Source organism: Rhineura floridana, chromosome 7, assembly GCF_030035675.1.
Source record: "Rhineura floridana isolate rRhiFlo1 chromosome 7, rRhiFlo1.hap2, whole genome shotgun sequence".
NCBI classification, from domain to species: domain Eukaryota; kingdom Metazoa; phylum Chordata; class Lepidosauria; order Squamata; family Rhineuridae; genus Rhineura; species Rhineura floridana.
In genome coordinates, this window is record NC_084486.1 from 93,443,827 (window position 1) to 93,463,627 (window position 19,801).

Consider the following 19,801-nt stretch of genomic DNA (forward strand, 5'->3'; position numbering starts at 1 on the left):
GGCTAGCTGACATTGTATCTACGATTCTCTATAGGCGCTGGATGGCGTCGCTCTATCCTTCGACATCTCTCTCATATAGACACACGTACTCATCTGTACCCTTCAGATTTTTTTTGCAACTCCCATCACTCTCACCCACTATGGCCTATAGTGCGTGTTCTATTTTTACTAGCTGTGTGTGGGGCCCTCCCACGCAATATAGGGTCTTTCCCCCCCCCCGGTCAGGCCGTAGAGCCAAAATGTAGAAATGCTCGACTGATATAGGAAGAGCAAGCCTATAGGCATAGGCACGGTTGTTGTTGTTATGTGCCTTCAAGTCGATTACGACTTATGGCGACCATATGAATCAGTGACCTCCAAGAGCATCTGTCATGAACCACCCTGTTCAGATCTTGTAAGTTCAGGTTTGTGGCTTCCTTTATGGAGTCAATTCATCTCTTGTTTGGCCTTCCTCTTTTTCTACTCCCTTCTGTTTTCCCCAGCATTATGGTTTTTCCTAGTGAATCAGGTCTTCTTATTATGTATCCAAACTATGATAAACTCAGTTTCATCATTTTAGCTTCTAGTGATAGTTCTGGTTTAATTTGTTCTAACACCCTATTATTTGTCTTTTTTGCAGTCCATGGTATGCGCAAAGCTCTCCTCCATTTCAAATGAGTTGATGTTTCTCTTATCTGCTTTTTTCACTGTTCAACTTTCACATCCATACATAGAGATCGGGAATACCATGGTCTGAATGATCCTGACTTTGGTGTTCAGTGATACCTCTTTGCATTTGAGGACCTTTTCTAGTTCTCTCATAGCTGCCCTCGCCAGTCCTAGCCTTCTTCTGATTTCTTGACTATTGTCTTCATTCTGGTTAATGACTCTGCCGAGGTATTGATAATCCTTGACAAGTTCAATGTCCTCATTGTCAACTTTAAGGTTACATAAATCTTCTGTTGTCATTACTTTAGTCTTTTTGACGTTCAGCTGTAGTCCTGCTTTTGTGCTTTCCTCTAACTTTCATCAGCATTGGTTTCAAATCATTACTGGTTTCTGCTAGTAGTAGGCATGGAGCTTGATTCAAAGTGAGATAATATATATTGTACTTATATGCATTTAAACACACACTTTACTTCCTTTTAGTCTCATAACTGGGAGACGGATGTGCAGAGAAACAGAACAAAAATTATCTTGCCTATGCGCGAGAGAGGATTATTTTGAGATTGCTGAGCGGCTTTTTTAAAAAAGCCTCTCTTCCTTCTCTCTGTGGTTCAAGCAAGCCTCGCCGCTGACTGCGCGCCTGTCGCAGATAATAGACGCAATTCCGGCCCGGCCGCTGTGGCTGAGGCCTATGTACAAATGGCTCTCCGAGGCGCTGCGCTCTTGGCTGCTCCCTTCTCCCTCTTGTCGCAGCGATGCGGAGCCCTCCCTCCCTCGGCCGCGGAAGAGGCTGTATCGCAGGTCAGAGCGGCAAGGAAACCGATGCAGGGCTTGGGCGTCTGCTTAGTTCCACGAGCCTCAGGGTGGGCCTGCTGTAGTAGTAGTAGTAGTAGAAGTCTCCGAACCCGAAAGGTCTCATGTTACAAGTCCGGCCGCCTCCGTCTTCTCTGGTTCAAACCGGCGTTGTTCTCTTCATCAGGCCCCCCTCTGCAACCTCAGAAACTGTGGCTCAGTTGACGGAGTGCTGGACTGGTTTGTGCGTGAGTGTGATTTGGCCTACTGGCAACATGGGCTCGGTAGAATCTGTGCATCCTTGGGTCATTATCTATTTGCTGGAATTTCCCAGATGAATAGCTGCTATATAGCTTGAAGTGCGTTGGTCCTGTTGATGCAACTAAATTCTTCTTTGATGCTGGCTGCTTTTAATTGAAGTTGTTGGGTGCCTCCTTGCGTGGGTGCATGGTCTTGATAAATGAAGCCAATATCTGTATAGTGGAAATAAGAGTGTCTTAATCTGTCATGCTTGAGCTGTGATGAAAAACAGAATAAAGCCATTTGTACTTTAAAGAAAACCAAGAGGAATATTTGAACATCTGGTTTCAGCAACGCCAAATGGGAGGTGCGTGTTTGAATGCTTGTTTGTTCATATCCAGAAAAAAGATTCGCCACATAAGGCAAAATCTCCTTCCTGGATATAATGCAGTCATGTGTAAGTCCTACAGGCGTGCAGTATCTAGGTCTGTGCAATTAAGAAATGTACATTTGGGGGTTTTTTTCAGCTTTGTTATATGTAGAGATGTAACATTTCTAGAAATTTTGAAGCCAGGGACATGGAAAAAATGGAAATTTTTGGAAAATTGAAAGAATGCAATATTAGCACTTTTTACAGATTGAAAGTCACTTTGTTACTTCAGGAACATCAAATGTAATTATGTACAAGTTGGTTTGGCATACAATTATCACATTTGGTATATTAAAAATACAGTACATTTTATTCAAACGATTATTACAAATTGAATTTACTTTTTAAATTTTTTACTTTTTTTGGTAACGAATGGATCTACAAACTCCTGAACTGTAAGGCACACCTGAACTGTAAGGCACCTCTTTTGTTTTGCAGATTTATAAGGAGCAGGCAAAAAACAATTTAAAAACCCCAGAAGAAACCATCAACATTAATAACAAAGAAAAGTATGTCTCTGCTAGTCCTCCACAGCGTCGAGCACACATAAAGCATCCATTCCCATAAAAAGAACTGAGAAAAAAAAAGGGGGGGAACCAAGATTCAGTGAAACATTTTATTCATCATGCTAAAATAAAACATTCCATAATCCATTTTTTCTTCATTTTTTTCAATTTTTCCAATTTTTGGGGGAAAAAACAAAAAAGGCTTTGGGAAAAAAACCAGGGGGTTTCTGAATTTTTCCGGGTTTTTTTCCAGGCCTTCACATCTCTAGTTGATATGGCCTCTACACAGATTGAAAAAATGGGTATGAATAGGACAGGGCCCAGTTTTATGTATATATAAGCAGGTTTCTTTCTCTATTAAACTTATACCCTACTTTTCCATGAAAACCTAAGCTGTCTAGCAGTTTATAAACAATCAGAAACCAACAAAATTTAATATAAATTTTAAAACACCATAATGATTTTCAGAAAATATCATTGAACTGCTCCCGCAAATAGGTAACATTAGCTAATCCTATCTTACATATCTTATTATGGCTGATCATCAGCACTGGTTTCTGCACTTAAAGGCATCCAACTGTTTGGTTCTTTTTAAAATAATTACTTATAGTTCTGTTTTTCTCTGCCACCCAGTAGTACAGATAAATGGTGGTGATGTACATAAGGAACAGTCTTGTAGCTCCTGATGTGCCACAGCAGAGGTGCAGTGAACTGAAAGGTTTTTCCTCTTATTGGTCTGGATGCTAGATGAATAGCCGCCAATCTAAGAAACTGCAACTTCTTTTTGGTCCTTATACCTCTCAATTATACAGCCACAAGAGTGGCTGTATACTATAGACAGCGTGGATTTTTCACATTCCGCAATGTTGAATTGAAAATACCCCCCCAAGCCATTCTGATGCTTCCCATAAGCTCATTTCAAAACAAAACCTTACAAAACTTAAAGTCCTGAACTCAGAAACGCTTGCTTAACAACCCTTTCAATTTTCATGGCGATACACAAAACAGACAGAGAGAATACAGAGTTCAAAGTCTAAAAAGAGAGAGAGAAATCCCCAGAGCCCTTTTGGACTTTTCCCCCTGAGAATTCTCATAATCTGTTGAAATTCATTAAAAATAAGCCATGTTCACAAAGTACCTGTAATCCTAATACTGACCTTGCCCCCTACTCTGATCTTCATCTTCTGCAATTTAAAAGTTAAAAAAATGCCTGGCTGATTTTTAATTAATTTAAGAAAGTTTGGCTGGAAGCCAATGACAAGGGCGGGCATGCTTAGTAACAACCGTCAGTGTTCTAAAAGCCTCACAGCTGTTGGGCTTGGCTAATCGGGGCCACACCCACACCAGACTTTGATTTCACTTCAGACTGTCATGGCTTCGTGAAAGGTGCTGAGAGGAGACTCCTATTCCACTGGCAGAGCTCCAGTGGCCAGACTGGTTTAACAGTCAGCCACTCTAATTGAAAATCTGTGAGGGGAACAGGGCGTCTCCTAGCAACTCTCAGCACCCTTCATTAACTACACTTCTCAGGATTCTTTGAGAGAAGCCATGACTGTCCAAAGTGAAATAAAGGCCTGGTGTGGATGTGGCCAGAGACAGCTTTGGTTTAAAATTGGGTGGGAGGCTACATGTGCCTGCTGTAGATAAAAAAAGTGAGGGAAACGCTGAAAAGCAATGATACTGTTCACAATGTTTTCCTTTTGGAAAGGAAAGGATTTTCCCCTTTGCCCAGTGCCCACCCACCCAATCTCCTCCTGCTCCCCTAGGTCAGTGGACTAGGACCTGGGAGACCAGGGTTCAAATCCCCACACAGTCATGAAGCTCACTGGGTGACCTTGGGCCAGTCACTGCCTCTCAGCCTCAGTGGAAGGCAATGGTAAAACCACCTCTGAATACCATTTACCATGAAAACCCTATTCAAAGGGTTGCCATAAGTTCGGTCGACTTGAAGGCAATCCATTTCCATTTTCAAACATGATTTCACAAAAATAAATCCCATTGAACTCAAAAAGTATGCAAATGATCAAACTAGGGTAGCCAGGCCCAGCCTCCAAGAGGTCTTCTATATCTTTAAAAGTTGTGCAGGGGGAAGGGAGATTCTCTTAAACATACAGAATCAGTCTCAGGCCTCGAGCCTGACAACCCTAGATCAAACCCACCTTCCCTTCTCCCTCCTATCCCCTCCCTCTTGCCCCTTCCTTTGCCCCTCCCTCCCCATCCCCTTCCAATTCCCTCCTTCCCCTTCCTCCTCCTCCCCTTCCTCCTCCTCCCCCTCCCCTTCCTCCTCCCATGGTCAGTTTTACCTGTCTTAAGCATGATTGTACGGAAGTAAATACCATTGAACTCTATAAGCATGCAAATGATCAAACCTGCCCTCCCCTCCCCCTTCCTTTGCCCTCCTCCAATATGCTCCTTCCCCTTCCCCCGCCTCCTCCGCCATGCTCAGTTTTTCCTATTCTAACCATGATTGCATAGGAGTAAATCCCATTGAACTCAATAAGCATGCAAATGATCAGACCTGCTTTCCCCCTCCGTCCCCTTTCCTCTCTCTTCCTCCCCCCTCTTCCTTCTTCCTCCTCCCCTGCCCACTCCAGCCCTCCCTCCTTCCCCCCTGTCAGTTTTACCTATCCTAAGCATGATTGCATGGGAGTAAATCGCACTGAACTCAATAAACATGCAAATGATCAAACCTGTCCTTCTCCTCCCCTCCCCCTCCTGCCTGCTCCCATCCCAGTCCTCCCCTCTGCCTTTCCTCCCCTTCCTCCTCCTGCCCTCCCCATCCCCTGTGGTCGGTTTCACCTATCCTAAGCATGATTGCAGGGGAGTAAATCCCACTGAACTCAATAAGCATGCAAATGATCAATCCATTCTCAGCAAGCTTGCACGGGATCCTATTTCTTATCTCCCGAATTAAAAAGAAGGGAAATCCATTAATAGGCAAAAAACCTTGGGTTTAAGAATGTACCTATAGCCCACAGATATTTCTATCAAACTTTGAAAAGATTGGGCAGATATAGTGAATGCACCAGGGGAGCAGGAGACCTGACCTCTCTGAGATATTGGACTGTCCTACACGTTTGTCAAAATGCAAACACCATTTGGGTTGGTCTTTCACAGTCCAATCCACTTGCTGTGTAGCTTGGAAGAATTTGGTAACATGTACCTCTGAGCATATGGTGAGTGGTGGCAACACCTGTAATCAGCTCAAATAATAGAAAGAATATACGTCCTGTGCTGAACTTGTTTTAGCCGGGAGGAAGCAACATTATTAAGACAGTTGATATAGTTGAGATGGTCACTTTAAATATGTCTGATTTACTTTGCAATTTTAGTGAAGTTTTCTATAGGAAATCATTTTCTTTTGCTTTTGTTTCTAAGAATATGTGAAGTACAGCAACACTTTGCAAAATTTATACTAAAAAAACTCCAAACATAATTGTGGAATAATGGCACTTACTTCTGCAGAATAGTCTCCAGTGGACCTCAGGAGTGTCTCAATTTGCACAAGATAAAACAGTGGGAGGTGAAATATATTCTAGCAAAATTCTAGGTGTGCTCTATGTTTTTGACCGTGCCCACCTTGCCTTAAATGAAGTGGTTTAAACATAGGAGGCTGAAAACATGCATCTTCTTTTTTCCAACAGCTAGAATCATTGCTGAAGTAGCAACACATTGTAATCAGTCTGATTTTGCATCAAACTGCAGTTTCAGATTCAGCTGTTAATGCACTCAGAAATAGAACTTAACCAACAATTTGAAATACAAAAGGCTGTCTTCACCATCATATGACATTGACCAATAAAAAGGCATTGAAATTAATAAAAATAAATTTGACACAGATTTCTGGATAAATAATGAGGGAAATAAAATTTTCTAGCGTAGATTCTTTGTAGAAACATTAGTAACACAGGAAAGAAGCAAAGTAAGAACACCAAAAAACATACAAAAATATAATTCTCCATCTTTGGAGATGGCAAGGTATTGCCACCACTCACCATATGCTCAGAGGCACATGTTACCAAATTCTTCCAAGCTACACAGGAAGTGGATTAGACTGTGAAAGACCAACCCAAATGGTGTTTGCATTTTGACAAATTTGATGGGCAGTTCAATATCTCAGAGAGGAGGTCAGGTCTCCTGCTCCCCTGGTGCATTCACTATAGCTGCCCAATTTCCCTGCTTTTTAAAGTTTGATAGAAATATCTTTGGGCTATAGGTACATTCTTAAACCCAAGGTTTTTCGCCTATCAGTGAATATTTACTAAGCATACTACAAAATTATTTGTGCTGCACACATATCCTTGCTAATAATACTTAAGATATCAAACTGTGTTTTTAACAGGAGGGGGAAAGGCTGGATTCTGGGTAGACTTTAGTATGCCTTAATTGCAGTATAGAAATGTAGCTGTGGTTACTTGCTACTTCTTGACTTACACATATATTTAGTTACTAGAGCTGTGCATTCACGTCTGCATTCTGAACTGAAGTGGGTTGCTTTGGAGGGATTCGGACATCTTCTTAAGCAGGTACTCTCCAGATTGATCCGGAGTGAATCAGACTGTTTCCAAAGGTTTGGGACCGATTTGGAAATTCAGAGGGACACCCTAGAGAGTGTCTTCGAAAACGTATATTCTCCCCAGCTAATCACAGTGCTTTTGTACTTTCCTGGTGCCTATAAATTCCACCTAATTCTGTCAAAAATATAAAAGGTTACATGTGATTCCCCTTTTTAAAAATTCAGATTTTAAAAGCTTTTTGTACAAAAACTCTGCACCTATTTGTCTGAAATATGGTGGACTTTATTTACTCAGAAGGAAAATAGCATCTAAAGTCAAAAAGAAAAAAAGTTACAGCTGTTTGATTTTCCCATTATACTCAGCGAGGAGACACAAACCTTCAGATTTTCCAGAGCAATTGTTCAATTCAGACCTGAGTGTCCTCTAAAGTGGTCCATGCAGAATTATCCTGCTTTCTGAAGTGCCAAAGAGAGATGATAACCAAATCATGTTTTCAGTGCACATCCTTACTTACTACTTTTGCCACAGGGTACTGTACTATTGAATTGGCATGGGCACATCACAGATCATGCAACATCCCATTTATTGATGTATAATACTATCAAAGGGGAAACTTTCTAGTTTGTATATATGTGACCAGCTAGTTACAGATAAATAAAGTGATGTTTGCAGTACCTGAGAACAAGGAGCTCTTGGCAACAGGTAGCTCAAGTTTGGGATGAGTGTCTATGTTCCTTGTAATGCATTGTGTTTTACCATTTTTCTCCACAGTACTCTGTTGTATGTTGAAGACCCTGGTCAGGAGCAAGCCAAAAGGCAGAAACTTGGTAATACCTGTTAGATCACTTCTCATGTTTTAAGTGTTTTAGCTTTAGAATAGCTGGCTGTATGTCTTGAAAGGAAGCTTTGTTTTTGACACCTCAGTCATCACTACAGTATAACTACATAGATCTTCAAATGCATTTCCTTTCCTCCCCTCCTACAGAGATACCACATCTACCTCAAATGGCCATACCTCATTCTCATCTAAAGCCTAATGATAACAGAGGGCCTCAGTTTATTGCAAGTAAAAAAAAATGCAAAAATGGAATGTCAGTGCCATTAATAGTATTTTGGCCAGAACATGAGACAAATCTATTCAAATATTGTTTATAAACAAATGAATGCAAGGTTTTTTTGTCTTGTTATATACTTATGGGCAGACACTTAAGTTGGAAAACTGACAGAACACTATAGATCATACAGAAAGAATATATGAAGCTGTTGTGAGCAGTCATTAGGAGATTTGGGCAGAGGTGTCAGCAGTACACTGATGATACCCAGCTCTATTTCTTCATAACATCTGAATCAGGAGAGGCCATGCGAGCCCTGAACCAGTGCCTAGATTCAGTGGTGAGCTGAATGGAGGTCAATAAACTGACTCTGAATCGTAGCAAGACAGAAGCGCTGTGGATAGGTAATTCCGAGGCCTGGGTAATTGGTCACTTGCCTGCTTTGGATGGGGTCCTACTCCCTCTGAAAGAGCAGGTTTGTAGTCTGGGGGTGTTCCTGGATCCATCTTTTTCTTCCAGGTGACCTCAGTGACTTGGAGTGCCTTTTAACAACTTTGGCTGGTAAGACAGCTGCGGCCATTTCTGGATCGGGATAGCCTGACAACTGTTGTCCATGCAATGGTAACCTCCAGGCTGGATTACTGTAATATGCTGTATGTGGGGCTACCCTTGAGGGTGGTCCAGAAGCTGCAGGTGGTGCAAAATGCAGTGGCGTGACTTATCATGAGCAGAATATCGCCAGCATGTTAACCCACTGTTGAAAGGATTTCATTGACAGCCAGTTAGCTACCAGGCTAGGTTCAAGGTGCTGGTTTTTGTGTATAAAGCCCTACATAGCTTGGGGCCAAGCTATATAGCTTGGATACCTGAAAGATCGTATTGCCCCTTATATACCCAGTCAATCACTGTGCTCTGCAGGAGAGGGCCTCTTGCAGATTCCTTCTCATCAGTAGGTCCATTCTGCAGAACACAGGAAGTGGACCTTTAGTATTGTGGCAACTACCATTTGGAATTCACTCCCCTTAAATATTAGACAGGCACTGTCTCTGTTGTCTTTCCAGCACGTACTGAAGACCTTCTCTCAACAAGCCTTTTAAGTGGAGACCTTATCCCAATCTGCATCTGTGTTGGAATTGTGTTAAAGATATTTTTTAATGATGATTTTAAGATTTTTTAAAAAATGTTTTGTTTTTAACAAGTTTTAAATATATTTTTATTATTTTATCATTTGTTTGCCACCCTGGCCTCCCTCTGGGAGGAAGGGTGGGATGTTATTATCATTATCATCATCATCATACATACTGTGCAGAACCCTCATATTGAAAGGGTTGAACAGGAATGTGTCTCTGCTCATACCAAGAAAGGAGTTACCAAATGAGGCAAAATCTTCCTTTCTCTTGATATGAACAGAGGGACATCCTAGAAAGTGGACTTGCAAATGTTGGAAGCCAACCCAATTCTGAAACCATGCAAGGGTCTACTGGTCCAAACCCTTCTGAGGATTCTGTGGCAGCAAGTGGTATTATCCAGTGACCAAATTCAGTTTTCGTAGTGCTGTTTGATTCATCTATCAGATGAATTTTATTTACCCCGTTTGTTACTCTGTGACAAAATGATTTTAGAAAGCTGCTGTGCCACTAGAATTTCTGACAGAATGATAGTAATCCCTTTAGATACTCCCTAACCTGACATTTGATAACCCAAACCTGTATCACTCTTGAATCACTGAGCCAGAGTTGCCTTGGAAACTCTGACCCTGAGTGACCTCTGCTTATAGAAAACAAAAAGTGTGTCAGACTTTGAAGCCTTGGTTCACTCAATATAGACTTTTAAGAATCTTACATCCAATTTGTGCCACTTCTTCTCCATGTGATGATTAGAGCAAAAGGATGACAAAAGAATTTGTATCCATAAAGGTAGATACCGCATTGCATAAGAGTATTTTCTGGAGTCTTTTCAATCTTAAATATTCTAGCCTTTAGCATTAGTTCATCGGAAGGGTTCTTTGGTGTCTTTGTCTTATGACTACAATGCTGTTTTGTATGACATGAGATTCAGGATATGGGCCTTTCTTCTGTCTGTCTAACTTTTCATAGGTATTTTTGGTACATTGACTCAGGGGATTGCCTGTCTAATTAAACTACCGTCCCAGTTGTCAGCTAAATATCTTCAGACTGGAGATCAGCATGCAGAAGCTACAGATGAGGTTTGTGTGCATTTTGAGAAGAGACTTACGTACATTCAAAACAAATTAGATCTATGGGACTGCTGTCCTGTTACTCTGGAGCTGTGCTGTTACATTTACTTGAGTGGGAAGGACAGTTTTGTTCTCCCCCCCCTTCCTTTAAAGAAGAAATAAACTTCAACTATGAGATAACTCTTTTTGCTGGCCCTTAAGTATAGGGCTGCATGAATGGAAGGCCAAAGGAGAGTACTTCTTCACACAGTGCATAGCTAAACTGTGGAATTTGCTTCTACAGGAGGCAGTGATAGCCACTAACTTGAATGGTTTAAAAAGAGGATTAGACAAATTCATGAAGAGTAAGGCTATCAGTGGCTGCTAGCTTCTGAATACCAGTTGCTGGAAACCTCAGGAGGGGAGAGTGCTCTTGTGCGCAGGTCCTGCTTGTGGGCTTCCCATAGGCATCTGGTTGGCCACTGAGAACAGGATGCTGGATGAGATGAGCCAATGATCTGATCCAGCAGGCTGTTCTTAAGGCCAAGAGAAATTCCCATGCATTGCTGGACAGGGAGAAAAGGAGCATTAAGTGTTCAATGTTAAGCAGGAAGGCAAGATTCCTATTCCCATATGTAGTGCTCCAATACATTATTGAACCATTTAAGTAGCCAGTTGAAGAAGGCACTGGGCTGTTCTTAGGTAAAATGTGTCTGTCGCCATTTTGGAGAGTTGTCAACCAAAGGAGCTTGTGGCCAAAAGCTTCTCATTAATGGCCCAGTTTATGGGAAGTCGTATTTACATACATATCCTTGAACTTGTAGGGACAGAGGTGGTGTGTTTGATTATGTTGAATTGGATCTCGTGTTGGGTAAAACGCAGGGATGAAAGTGATCTGTGGAAATCTGAGTTCAATGAATGTTTTACATTGCAAAACAAAGCCCCAATTCTGCACATTCTGAGCTCTTAAAGTTCTGATGTGGGTGAATATAAATGTTGCTAATAAATCTCCAAGTGTATTATTGCACAATAAATATCTGTTACTGTGCTTTTAAAAAGGTATATATAATCTGAGATCAGTGTATTCATGTTGCTAGTCATGTCCAGTGACACACACAAGCACCTTGTTCCAAATTTAATAAAAGTACATCTCTTGTTCTGGCAACCCATTAAGTACAAGCTTCAGCCTCACACACCTGAGCCTAATGCTGTTTGTCTTAACTTACATGAGTGCAGTTATTTGAGGCTTGTGCATGCAGAGCCAAGTTTGTGCCCTTTTCAGTGGTGGCATAAAAGGGCAAAATTGGGGGCAGGATTGAGGTGATATAAGGCAGCAATTCATGTAGCTTGTTCTAATCCAAAATATTGGAACGGGATCTCTCGGGGAACAGCATGGGTTTTGTACATTTGACATGACTAGAATAAGACTTATGCAAACACTTGTTTTCCTCAAGGTTATTTCAAATGCCTCTGGTGCCTCAACTGGCAAGAAGATGGAATTTACCTCTGGGATACAGAAGCTTGAATTGGGTAAGTGACATATATTGTCACTGTATTTCAGATCCAATTGCTTTAGCAAACTATCTTATTTCTTGTAGCTTTGTTCATCTAAAATTTGAGCCAACAGAGTAAAAATACTCAAAACATTGAAAAATATACTCTCTCTTCCTCGTTTGTTGTTGTCACATTGTGGTTATATGCTCCATATGTAATCATAATTATTTTTCCACTTATTATAAAGTGGGCAGTCGTTATTGTATAACATAGAACAAACTGCAGCTATACTAGGTTAGATCAATCTGCTCTGGTTATTGTCTTTAAACTGTGTGTGCGTGCAAGGAGGAGGGCTTTACCTTGCCCTTGGCAAGGCCCCCTTTCTCATGATTAGACTTACTTATGAGCAAGCACAACAGCTTGGTACTTAAAACAACAGGCTAGAGCCTTGGTCTGCAAATGCATCTACTTGAGTAAGTAAATCCCTCTAGGAGCAAGCATAGAGGGGTATAACGTTCTCCCACCTACACAAGGAAGGTTGATAATCCTCTGGAATCAGCACAGCAATAGTCTACAGAATTATTTGTGATAAATCCTACTGTCTTTTCTATAGATAAGAAAGCCAGTTGCAGTACCAGAATGCATCCAAATGAAGAGATGGTATCTGACTTTCGCAGAGTTACGACCTGTCTGAGGTGAAATCTGCTGCTGCTCTTCCAATCTATTCTTATATGAACTAATTATTATGAGCTACTTGGTACTACAGAAGTGTGTTGGATGATTCTTTTCACTCCCTAAGTTAATTACAGAAGTATGTTGGATCATTCTTTTTATTCCCTAAATTAATCCCTCAACTTTTGAAAACCCTCTTAATTTAGCCCTATAAATAATTTGGACAGCTGCTCTGCATCTCCTGCTACAATCTTGTTCTCCTAGGGTTGACTCGTTTAACAATAATGAGGAGCAAAATAAAGAGCCCACCCAGCATACAGCTTTTGTAGCTCTGCTCAGTATTTAAAGTCAAAGTTTGTAGAGGAAAATTGTGAAGACTGAGGAGAGTGTCCATTGTGGATCCCAGGAGTCTGGGAGAAGTATTGTGTTGTAAGAATTGAGGCAGCTTCTAGTTTGGGACCCAAGGAGAATAAATTAGCGCATGCTCTCACAACAAGCCATTCTAGACCTTACTTGTTTGGTACATACAATACAGGCCTACCTTGGAGGGAGCTCTTTGGGGTGAAGGAGACATCCATTAAACTAGATTAGCTCCTCCTACCGCCTGGGAAAGGCAAGGAATATGCAGTCAATTTTTGTCATGTGTATTGACTCTTCCCCAGTCTTTTCCCTGCCTTTGCCCAGGACAGAGCTCTCCAAAGTTGCTTTTTCTGCTAAGTACCAATGTTCTCTTGACACATTTTTACTGACCATTTCCTCTATACTTTTAATGGCTTTTTTCTTAACTTCTTCTTGCTTGTTCTAATAAAAAACACTAATTTTAAAAATATTTTCCTCTGTGGCTGTTGTTACCTCCTTCCCTCTGAACTTCCTCTGTCAAGACGCAGCCTACAAAAAAGAAAGGACAATATATTAGGGTGGTGAGAGCAACTAAACTGATGAAAAAAATGACAGCAAGTGCCATGAAACCGTCTTCTGAGAAGCCTCCACTGCCATTGCTGTTTCTCAGAGAGAGTCTGAGAAAGATGGTCTCCTTCCTCTGATGAACCTAGCAATAGTGGCTTCTGCTGCCATTCTACCCTAGTCACAATATAAAGAGTTTTCCTACGTTTCAGTAGTTCTCAGTGACTGACCTACTTTGCTTATCCTTTATGTAGAGAAAGCAGACCTTCTAAACATCGCTCCTTCCTGATCCAGTTCCTTCTCTTCTTCTCCTTTTACCCAAGAGCAAAGACAAAAATCCAAGCCTTAGTGCACAGTACTGTAGCAGGTTCGAGATAGAGAGGCCACCATTCTTCAGTTGAGTGTTTCCATGCTTTCTCTGAGTGGCAGCTATTAGCTTCAGATGCACAGTCTAGCTTGACCACAGAATGGTACTAGGGAGGAATCAGCAGGATCAGCATAGACCACCAATTTGGTCACGTTTTCTGTCTTTCTTGGGTTGTAAGACGAGCTAGCCCAGTCTAATGGATGCCTTGCAGGTTTTAGTAACATACTTAATTCTTAACCCATTCTTTCTTCTTTCTAGGCATGACTGTAGTGTCCGAAAGAGTAGCAAGAAAAGCCATAATTCACTTCCAGAGGGCTTGCTACCATGGAGGCTTGCTACTCACAGGCATGTGCTAGAAGCGTCCAGTCTAGATACTGGAAGGTATCTAAGGAAACCTCACTGTACAGTGGAAGAGGCAAGTCCTAGGACAACTAGCTTTAAGAATGTTCTCTAGTCAGATGATGGAGACTGAACTTGAGCGTTTAGGGTATAGTGTCTCAGAGATATGGATGTAACTGGTAAACTGAACCTGTTAATAGAAAATGTAGCTTCCTAGCTTAGAATTGCCTCCAGAATAGTCGGTGGGCTATTAGTTTGAGTCTTTTTTTTTGAAGGAGATATTGAATACATATTTCTAAAAAGATTTTTTAAAGTTGAGATTCTAAAGCTTTTGTATAAAAGTGGGTTTTTTTTTCTTTTATCACATTTATATTCTGTGGTTCCTCCAAGGACTTCAGGATGGCCTACATGAGGTTTCCCCCACTTTTCTCCTCAACAGTCCTGTGAGATAGACAGAGCTTAGGTTACCTTGAGCTAGTCACTATCTCTAACAATTCATGGCTGAACAAGGATTTGAACTCAGGTCTCTGTTCAAAGTCTACCAAGTGTCCCTTGTGCCATGTTGGTTCTCATTATCTTTCAACTTTAAAGCATTAGCTGCAGTCCAACCGCAACTTCAGTGAACTAAAGTAATGGAATTGCACCAGCTGATTTTGAGGGTGTGCGGGTAGGGGCCTGGAGGGAACAGGAGTGAAAGAGGAAGTTCTTTTGTGAACATGCAAGTCCTTTGTGCCAGCAGAGTTGCAGCATTTGATATGCCCCATTGAATGATGTTTATTCTGCTTGCTTTAGTACCATCAATCATCTCATATTCCTTAATTCTCTTCCAATTTCTTGGAGATACTTCTTTAGTAGTATATTTATCTTACTGATTTAATGTTTTTTCTAGCTGTATTGCTGGTTTTTCTTGTCTAGTTTTGCTGCTCTTCTCCGTTTTATCTTTTCTTTGAGGCCTTTTTTTAAAAAAAATATTATTATTTATTCGATTTATTAGTCGCCCATCTGGCTGGAATACTCAGCCACTCTGAGCGACGTACAAAGCAAAAACATATAAAACATCAGAGCATCAAAAACAACAAAAGCATCAGAACATCAAAGCTAAACAATAGACTAAACAATAAGGTAGAGGCAACTAGATTTCACTAATAGGGCTTCTCGCCTGTATAGTCCGAAAGATGTAATTTCAAATGGAAGCTCCCGATATAAGTCTTCCCACTAAAAGCCAATGTGGGTGATAGTCCGTTTGCAAGATCAAAGGCTACATCTCCTCTTGATCTTAGCGTCCGGCAGCTCCCACAGGGAGAAGGGTGGGATAAACAGACCCCTCGAAAATGAAACTAACAGGGAAGTTCTCAAAGAAGCCGAGGCAAAAGAGCCAAGATGTAAGCACAGCCAATATCAAGGCAGAGTGGACGAAAGCCAGATGGTAAGATGGCAACAACTGCAGGGGCGCTTCCCGGGTCTCAGAAGACGCCGAAAGGTCTTCACAGCAAAAACGGCGTCTTCCAAGGACAGGCCAAAGCATCAGGTCCACCAAGAAGCCACAGTCCCTCTCTGGCTCCAGCCCAGCTTGGCACCCTCCACTGCGAGAGGTGGCGGCGGCGGCGGCGGCCTGGCGTAGATGCAATATCAAGTCGTGTCCCTGGGTCATACTGATAGCTAGTGTCCGAGTCCAGGTCAAATAACGAGGGAGGCAGTATAGAAGGAAGGGAGGGGGGCTCCCCCGTATTTTATGAGCATCCTCGTGTGTTGTAGCCTCTGGAATTACCTCCTTAAAGCCAACGGTGGTGAGGCTCCATTGCCCATAGCTGTTGCCTCTACCTCAGTTTCATCAAAAATAGCACCTAAGTGCTCATGGCACACAACACTGTGTTTATTCTGATGCTTGTCTCATACTCCTCACCAAGTAATTCCCACTGCATGTCCAAGCTGCAGTAAGCTGATGTTTCTTACCGCTAAAGATATTTTGTGACTTATTTTGGTCTCTGGTCTCTTTGATGCACTACTTCTGTGGTGTGTCACTTGGCTCAGTTACTTGAATCCTTTGAAGGTGTTTGTTCTGCAAATATCCTCTCTGTTAGTGGCAAGCTGATTTGAGTTGCATAGATAGAAGTGGGGGAGTGTGATCTTGAAGATGTGGGTGGATGGCTCTGCTTTTGACAGAAGACAGCATTTTTAGCTATTCTAATGCACACCTTAACATTGTGAGGGGGTTTGAAAGTATTGAAGAAGCTGAGAGAAATGCTGTCAGGAGTCTAGACCAAGAGGATAGAATCCTAGCAGGGTCACCCAGGGCAGAATGGTCAAAGCTGAGACACCAGACTAAGATGCATCCAGACTCAGAGGAAGGCAGTGGTAAACCACCTCTGAATATCTTTTATCACGAAAACTCTATCAATAGACTATCCAAAATGCAGCATGAGATAGTGCTGGAAGATGAGACCCCCAGGTCAAAAGGCGCTCATTCAGCTACTAGGGGAAGAAAAATGGACAAGTACGAGTAGCGCTGTGACTAATGACGCAACTGGGTCAAAGCCGAAAGGAAGCTCAGAGGTTGAAGCACACACATGCAAAAGGAGAGTCCAGAGTTGTACAACGTATGCAATAGGAACATGGAATGTGAGAAGCATGAACCAGGGAAAGTTAGAATTTCTCGAGCAAGAAATGGAACGTATCAATATTACAATACTTGGCGTAAGTGAATTAAAATGGATGGGAATGGGATACTTTCAATCAGGCAACTGCAAAATATTTTATGCAGGAAATGAGAAATTAAGAAAAACCGGGGTTGCTCTAATAGTGAGAAGTGGTGTAGCAAAAGCAATTAGGAGGTACAACGCAAGGTCTGACCGAGTGATATCAATGAGACTTAATGGGAAACCTATCAACATAACCATCATCCAAGTCTATGTTCCAATGGCAACACAGAAGAGGCAATGGAGAGATCTTATGCAGAAGTACAGGAAGAAATTGATCACACACCAAAACAGAATGCTCTGATAATCATGGGAGACCGGAATGCAAAAGTAGGGAACAGAGAAGAACTAGGAATTGTGGGAAAATGGGGCTTAGGAGATAGAAATGAAGCAGGAGAAAGACTTATTGAATTCTGTGAAGCCAATAATTTGTTTCTTGCAAACCCATTTTTTGAGTTACCGAAAAGATGACTGTACACGTGGACATCACCGAATGGGCAATACAGGAATCAAATTGATTATATAATTGGCAACAGAAGATGGAGAAGTTCCATACTTTGTTCAAAAACAAGACCAGGAGCAGACTGCAGAACAGATCATGAACAGGTAGTATTGAAAATCAAAGAACGACAATAAAGCAATCATAATGCCAAAATACAATGTAAATAACATCCCAGAAGAATATAAAGATCAAATAAGGAACAGATTTGAGACTTTAAACCTAGCTTGATAGAGAACCAGAAGAACTATGGAGTAAAGTCAGAGACATTATCAGGGAAGAATGCAAAAAGACAATACCTCTAGTTAAAAAGAGAGAAAGGCCTCAATGGATGACTGATGAAACTCTTAAAATGGTTAAAGAGAGAAGGAAAGCAAACGTAAAAGAGAGAAACACGGTTAGGACTCTAAATGCAATAATACATCTACTTACATAGGGACAAAGAACTACAACAATAATTATTGTACAGAAATAGAGGATAATAAAAAAAGGTAGAACAAGAGTCCTGTTTCAAAAGATTAGAGAAATCAAAGGGAAATTTACACCAAGAGTAGGGATGTTGAATAATCAACAGGGGAACACACTGACTGAGATGAAATAAAAGGAAGGTGGAAGCAACCCACTGAAGAATTATATAAAAGAGATGCAAGGAGGACATTCATTCATGGAGGAACTGTATGAAGAAGAACCAAACATTTTAGAATGTGAGGTGAAACCTGCACTTAAAATACTTGGAAGAAGCAAGTCACCAGGAACACATAGCATACCAATAGAGTTGCTACAAGTTACTGAGATGGAATCTGTCCAAATTTTGACAAGAATTTGTCAACAAAACAATTGCCCACAGACTGGAAGTGCTCAATATACACCCCAATTTGGAAGAAAGTGGATCCCAGGGAATGCAGTAATTATCAAATCATTGCCTTAATATCCCATACAAATGCTCCACAAGCTAGAGGGAGCCCCCAGCTGACAAAGCATCAAGGCGAATTAAGCAGCAGAGCGAGAAGAGGGTAAGTAGCATCCATTTATTTCATTATTTAATTTAATTAAAACAGCTTAGAGTAATAAGGGCAGCCTAGGGTCACCCTGAGCTAGGAGCCAAATCCTGAAAGAACCTATATCTTAGGAGACGGATTCTAGGGGTAGGAAGCCTATAGAAAGCTAGTTTTCAACACCACCCTAGCAGGAAAGCTTCAGGGGACACTGTAAACAAGGCTAAATTCCCGTTGGAGAGAAGGGGGAAAAGGAAACTCCACCAATACATACAGGGAGAGAGTCAGCTCAGTCTTTGCTAAAAAGGGTAGCTTTAGCCTCCCTTAAACACAACCACAAGCTCTGTTTCCCTAGGTTAAAGAAAGGTCAGGCTGTTCTAGGTGGGAAAACAAAAAAAGACTTGCCTGGAAGTCTCAGCCCCCTGCTTAGATTAAAAGCAGCCAAAAGCTAGTCTAGTTTGTCCAGGCCAGAGTACAAGGCACCACTTAAAAACTACAGGGGAACTTGCACTGATAAAAGTGGTTGTTGTCAGCAAATAAGATAAAAATAGCTAGTTAACCTTTCTTAGTACCACGAGTCAAAGTCCTTAAACAGTCCTCCCCCCTCGCTAAGGAAGGAAGCCTGCCTTCCTGCCTTCAAAGGAAGGAAGCCTGAGATGATCCTAAGGAAAGCCCCAGTGGATAGTTGAGCCATCAGCCTCAATTAACACATCATTGGCTGGCAACAGTAGCTGGGAGGGACCAGCCACACATATAAATTCAGAGCACCCTAGCGAGGGAGCCTGCTCCACGAGCTAGAGGGAGCCCCCAGCTGACAAAGCATCAAGGCAAGTTCAGCAGCAGAGTGAGTTCGGCAGCAGGGCAAGGAGGCCAGGGCCCCCCACTCTGCCCATCTGTTCCCTGACCTCAACTAAACTGCAGTCCCCAACCCATTAATGTAATAAACCTTAAACAAAACTATGCAGGTAAGAAGCCAGCAGGGGTGTGGGGGCTTTCCAGTGTTTTGCACTGTCTGCAGCATGTACTGCCTGTTGGACAGAAGTCGTGGGTGTGCTCTCGGTGCAATGAGCTCCTGGCTCTCCAGGAACGACTTCATTTTTTTGAGGCCAAGGTGACTGACCTGGAAAAGCTGAGAGAGGCAGAGAGGTGTGTGGAGGAGGCCTTCAGGGACACTACAGCTGTGTCCCACTCCAAGGATGATAGCTCTCCTGCTATCATGGAGAACGATGGTCTCGGGGAAGGAGAGCATCCAGCTGAGGAAGAGGGAAACGATCCCTTAGAAGGGACCCATTCCTTGGGGGATGAGCGGCTATCCTCTCATGCCGAGGATATATCTCCGGGGGGTGGAGGGATCCTTGTAGTGGGCGATTCGATCATTAGGAACATAGACAGTGGGGTGTGTGATGGGCGTGCAGACCGCAAGGTGACTTGCCTGCCTCGTGCGAAGGTTGCGGATATCGCCCATCGTTTAGATAGTT

General features: G+C 42.0%; 1 protein-coding gene across 1 annotated transcript in view; it reads left to right on the forward strand.

The window, feature by feature from the left end:
* Positions 1-1,263: 1,263 nt before the first annotated feature.
* Positions 1,264-19,801, forward strand: part of SENP2 (SUMO specific peptidase 2) — a 46,619-nt gene continuing 28,081 nt past the window's right edge. The window contains exons 1-6 of the mRNA XM_061636532.1: positions 1,264-1,446; positions 7,902-7,957; positions 10,279-10,388; positions 11,813-11,888; positions 12,466-12,547; positions 14,053-14,209. Of these exons, the coding sequence (XP_061492516.1) occupies positions 1,337-1,446; positions 7,902-7,957; positions 10,279-10,388; positions 11,813-11,888; positions 12,466-12,547; positions 14,053-14,209 (591 nt within the window). The 5' untranslated portion in view covers positions 1,264-1,336. The remainder of the gene's footprint in view (positions 1,447-7,901; positions 7,958-10,278; positions 10,389-11,812; positions 11,889-12,465; positions 12,548-14,052; positions 14,210-19,801) is intronic.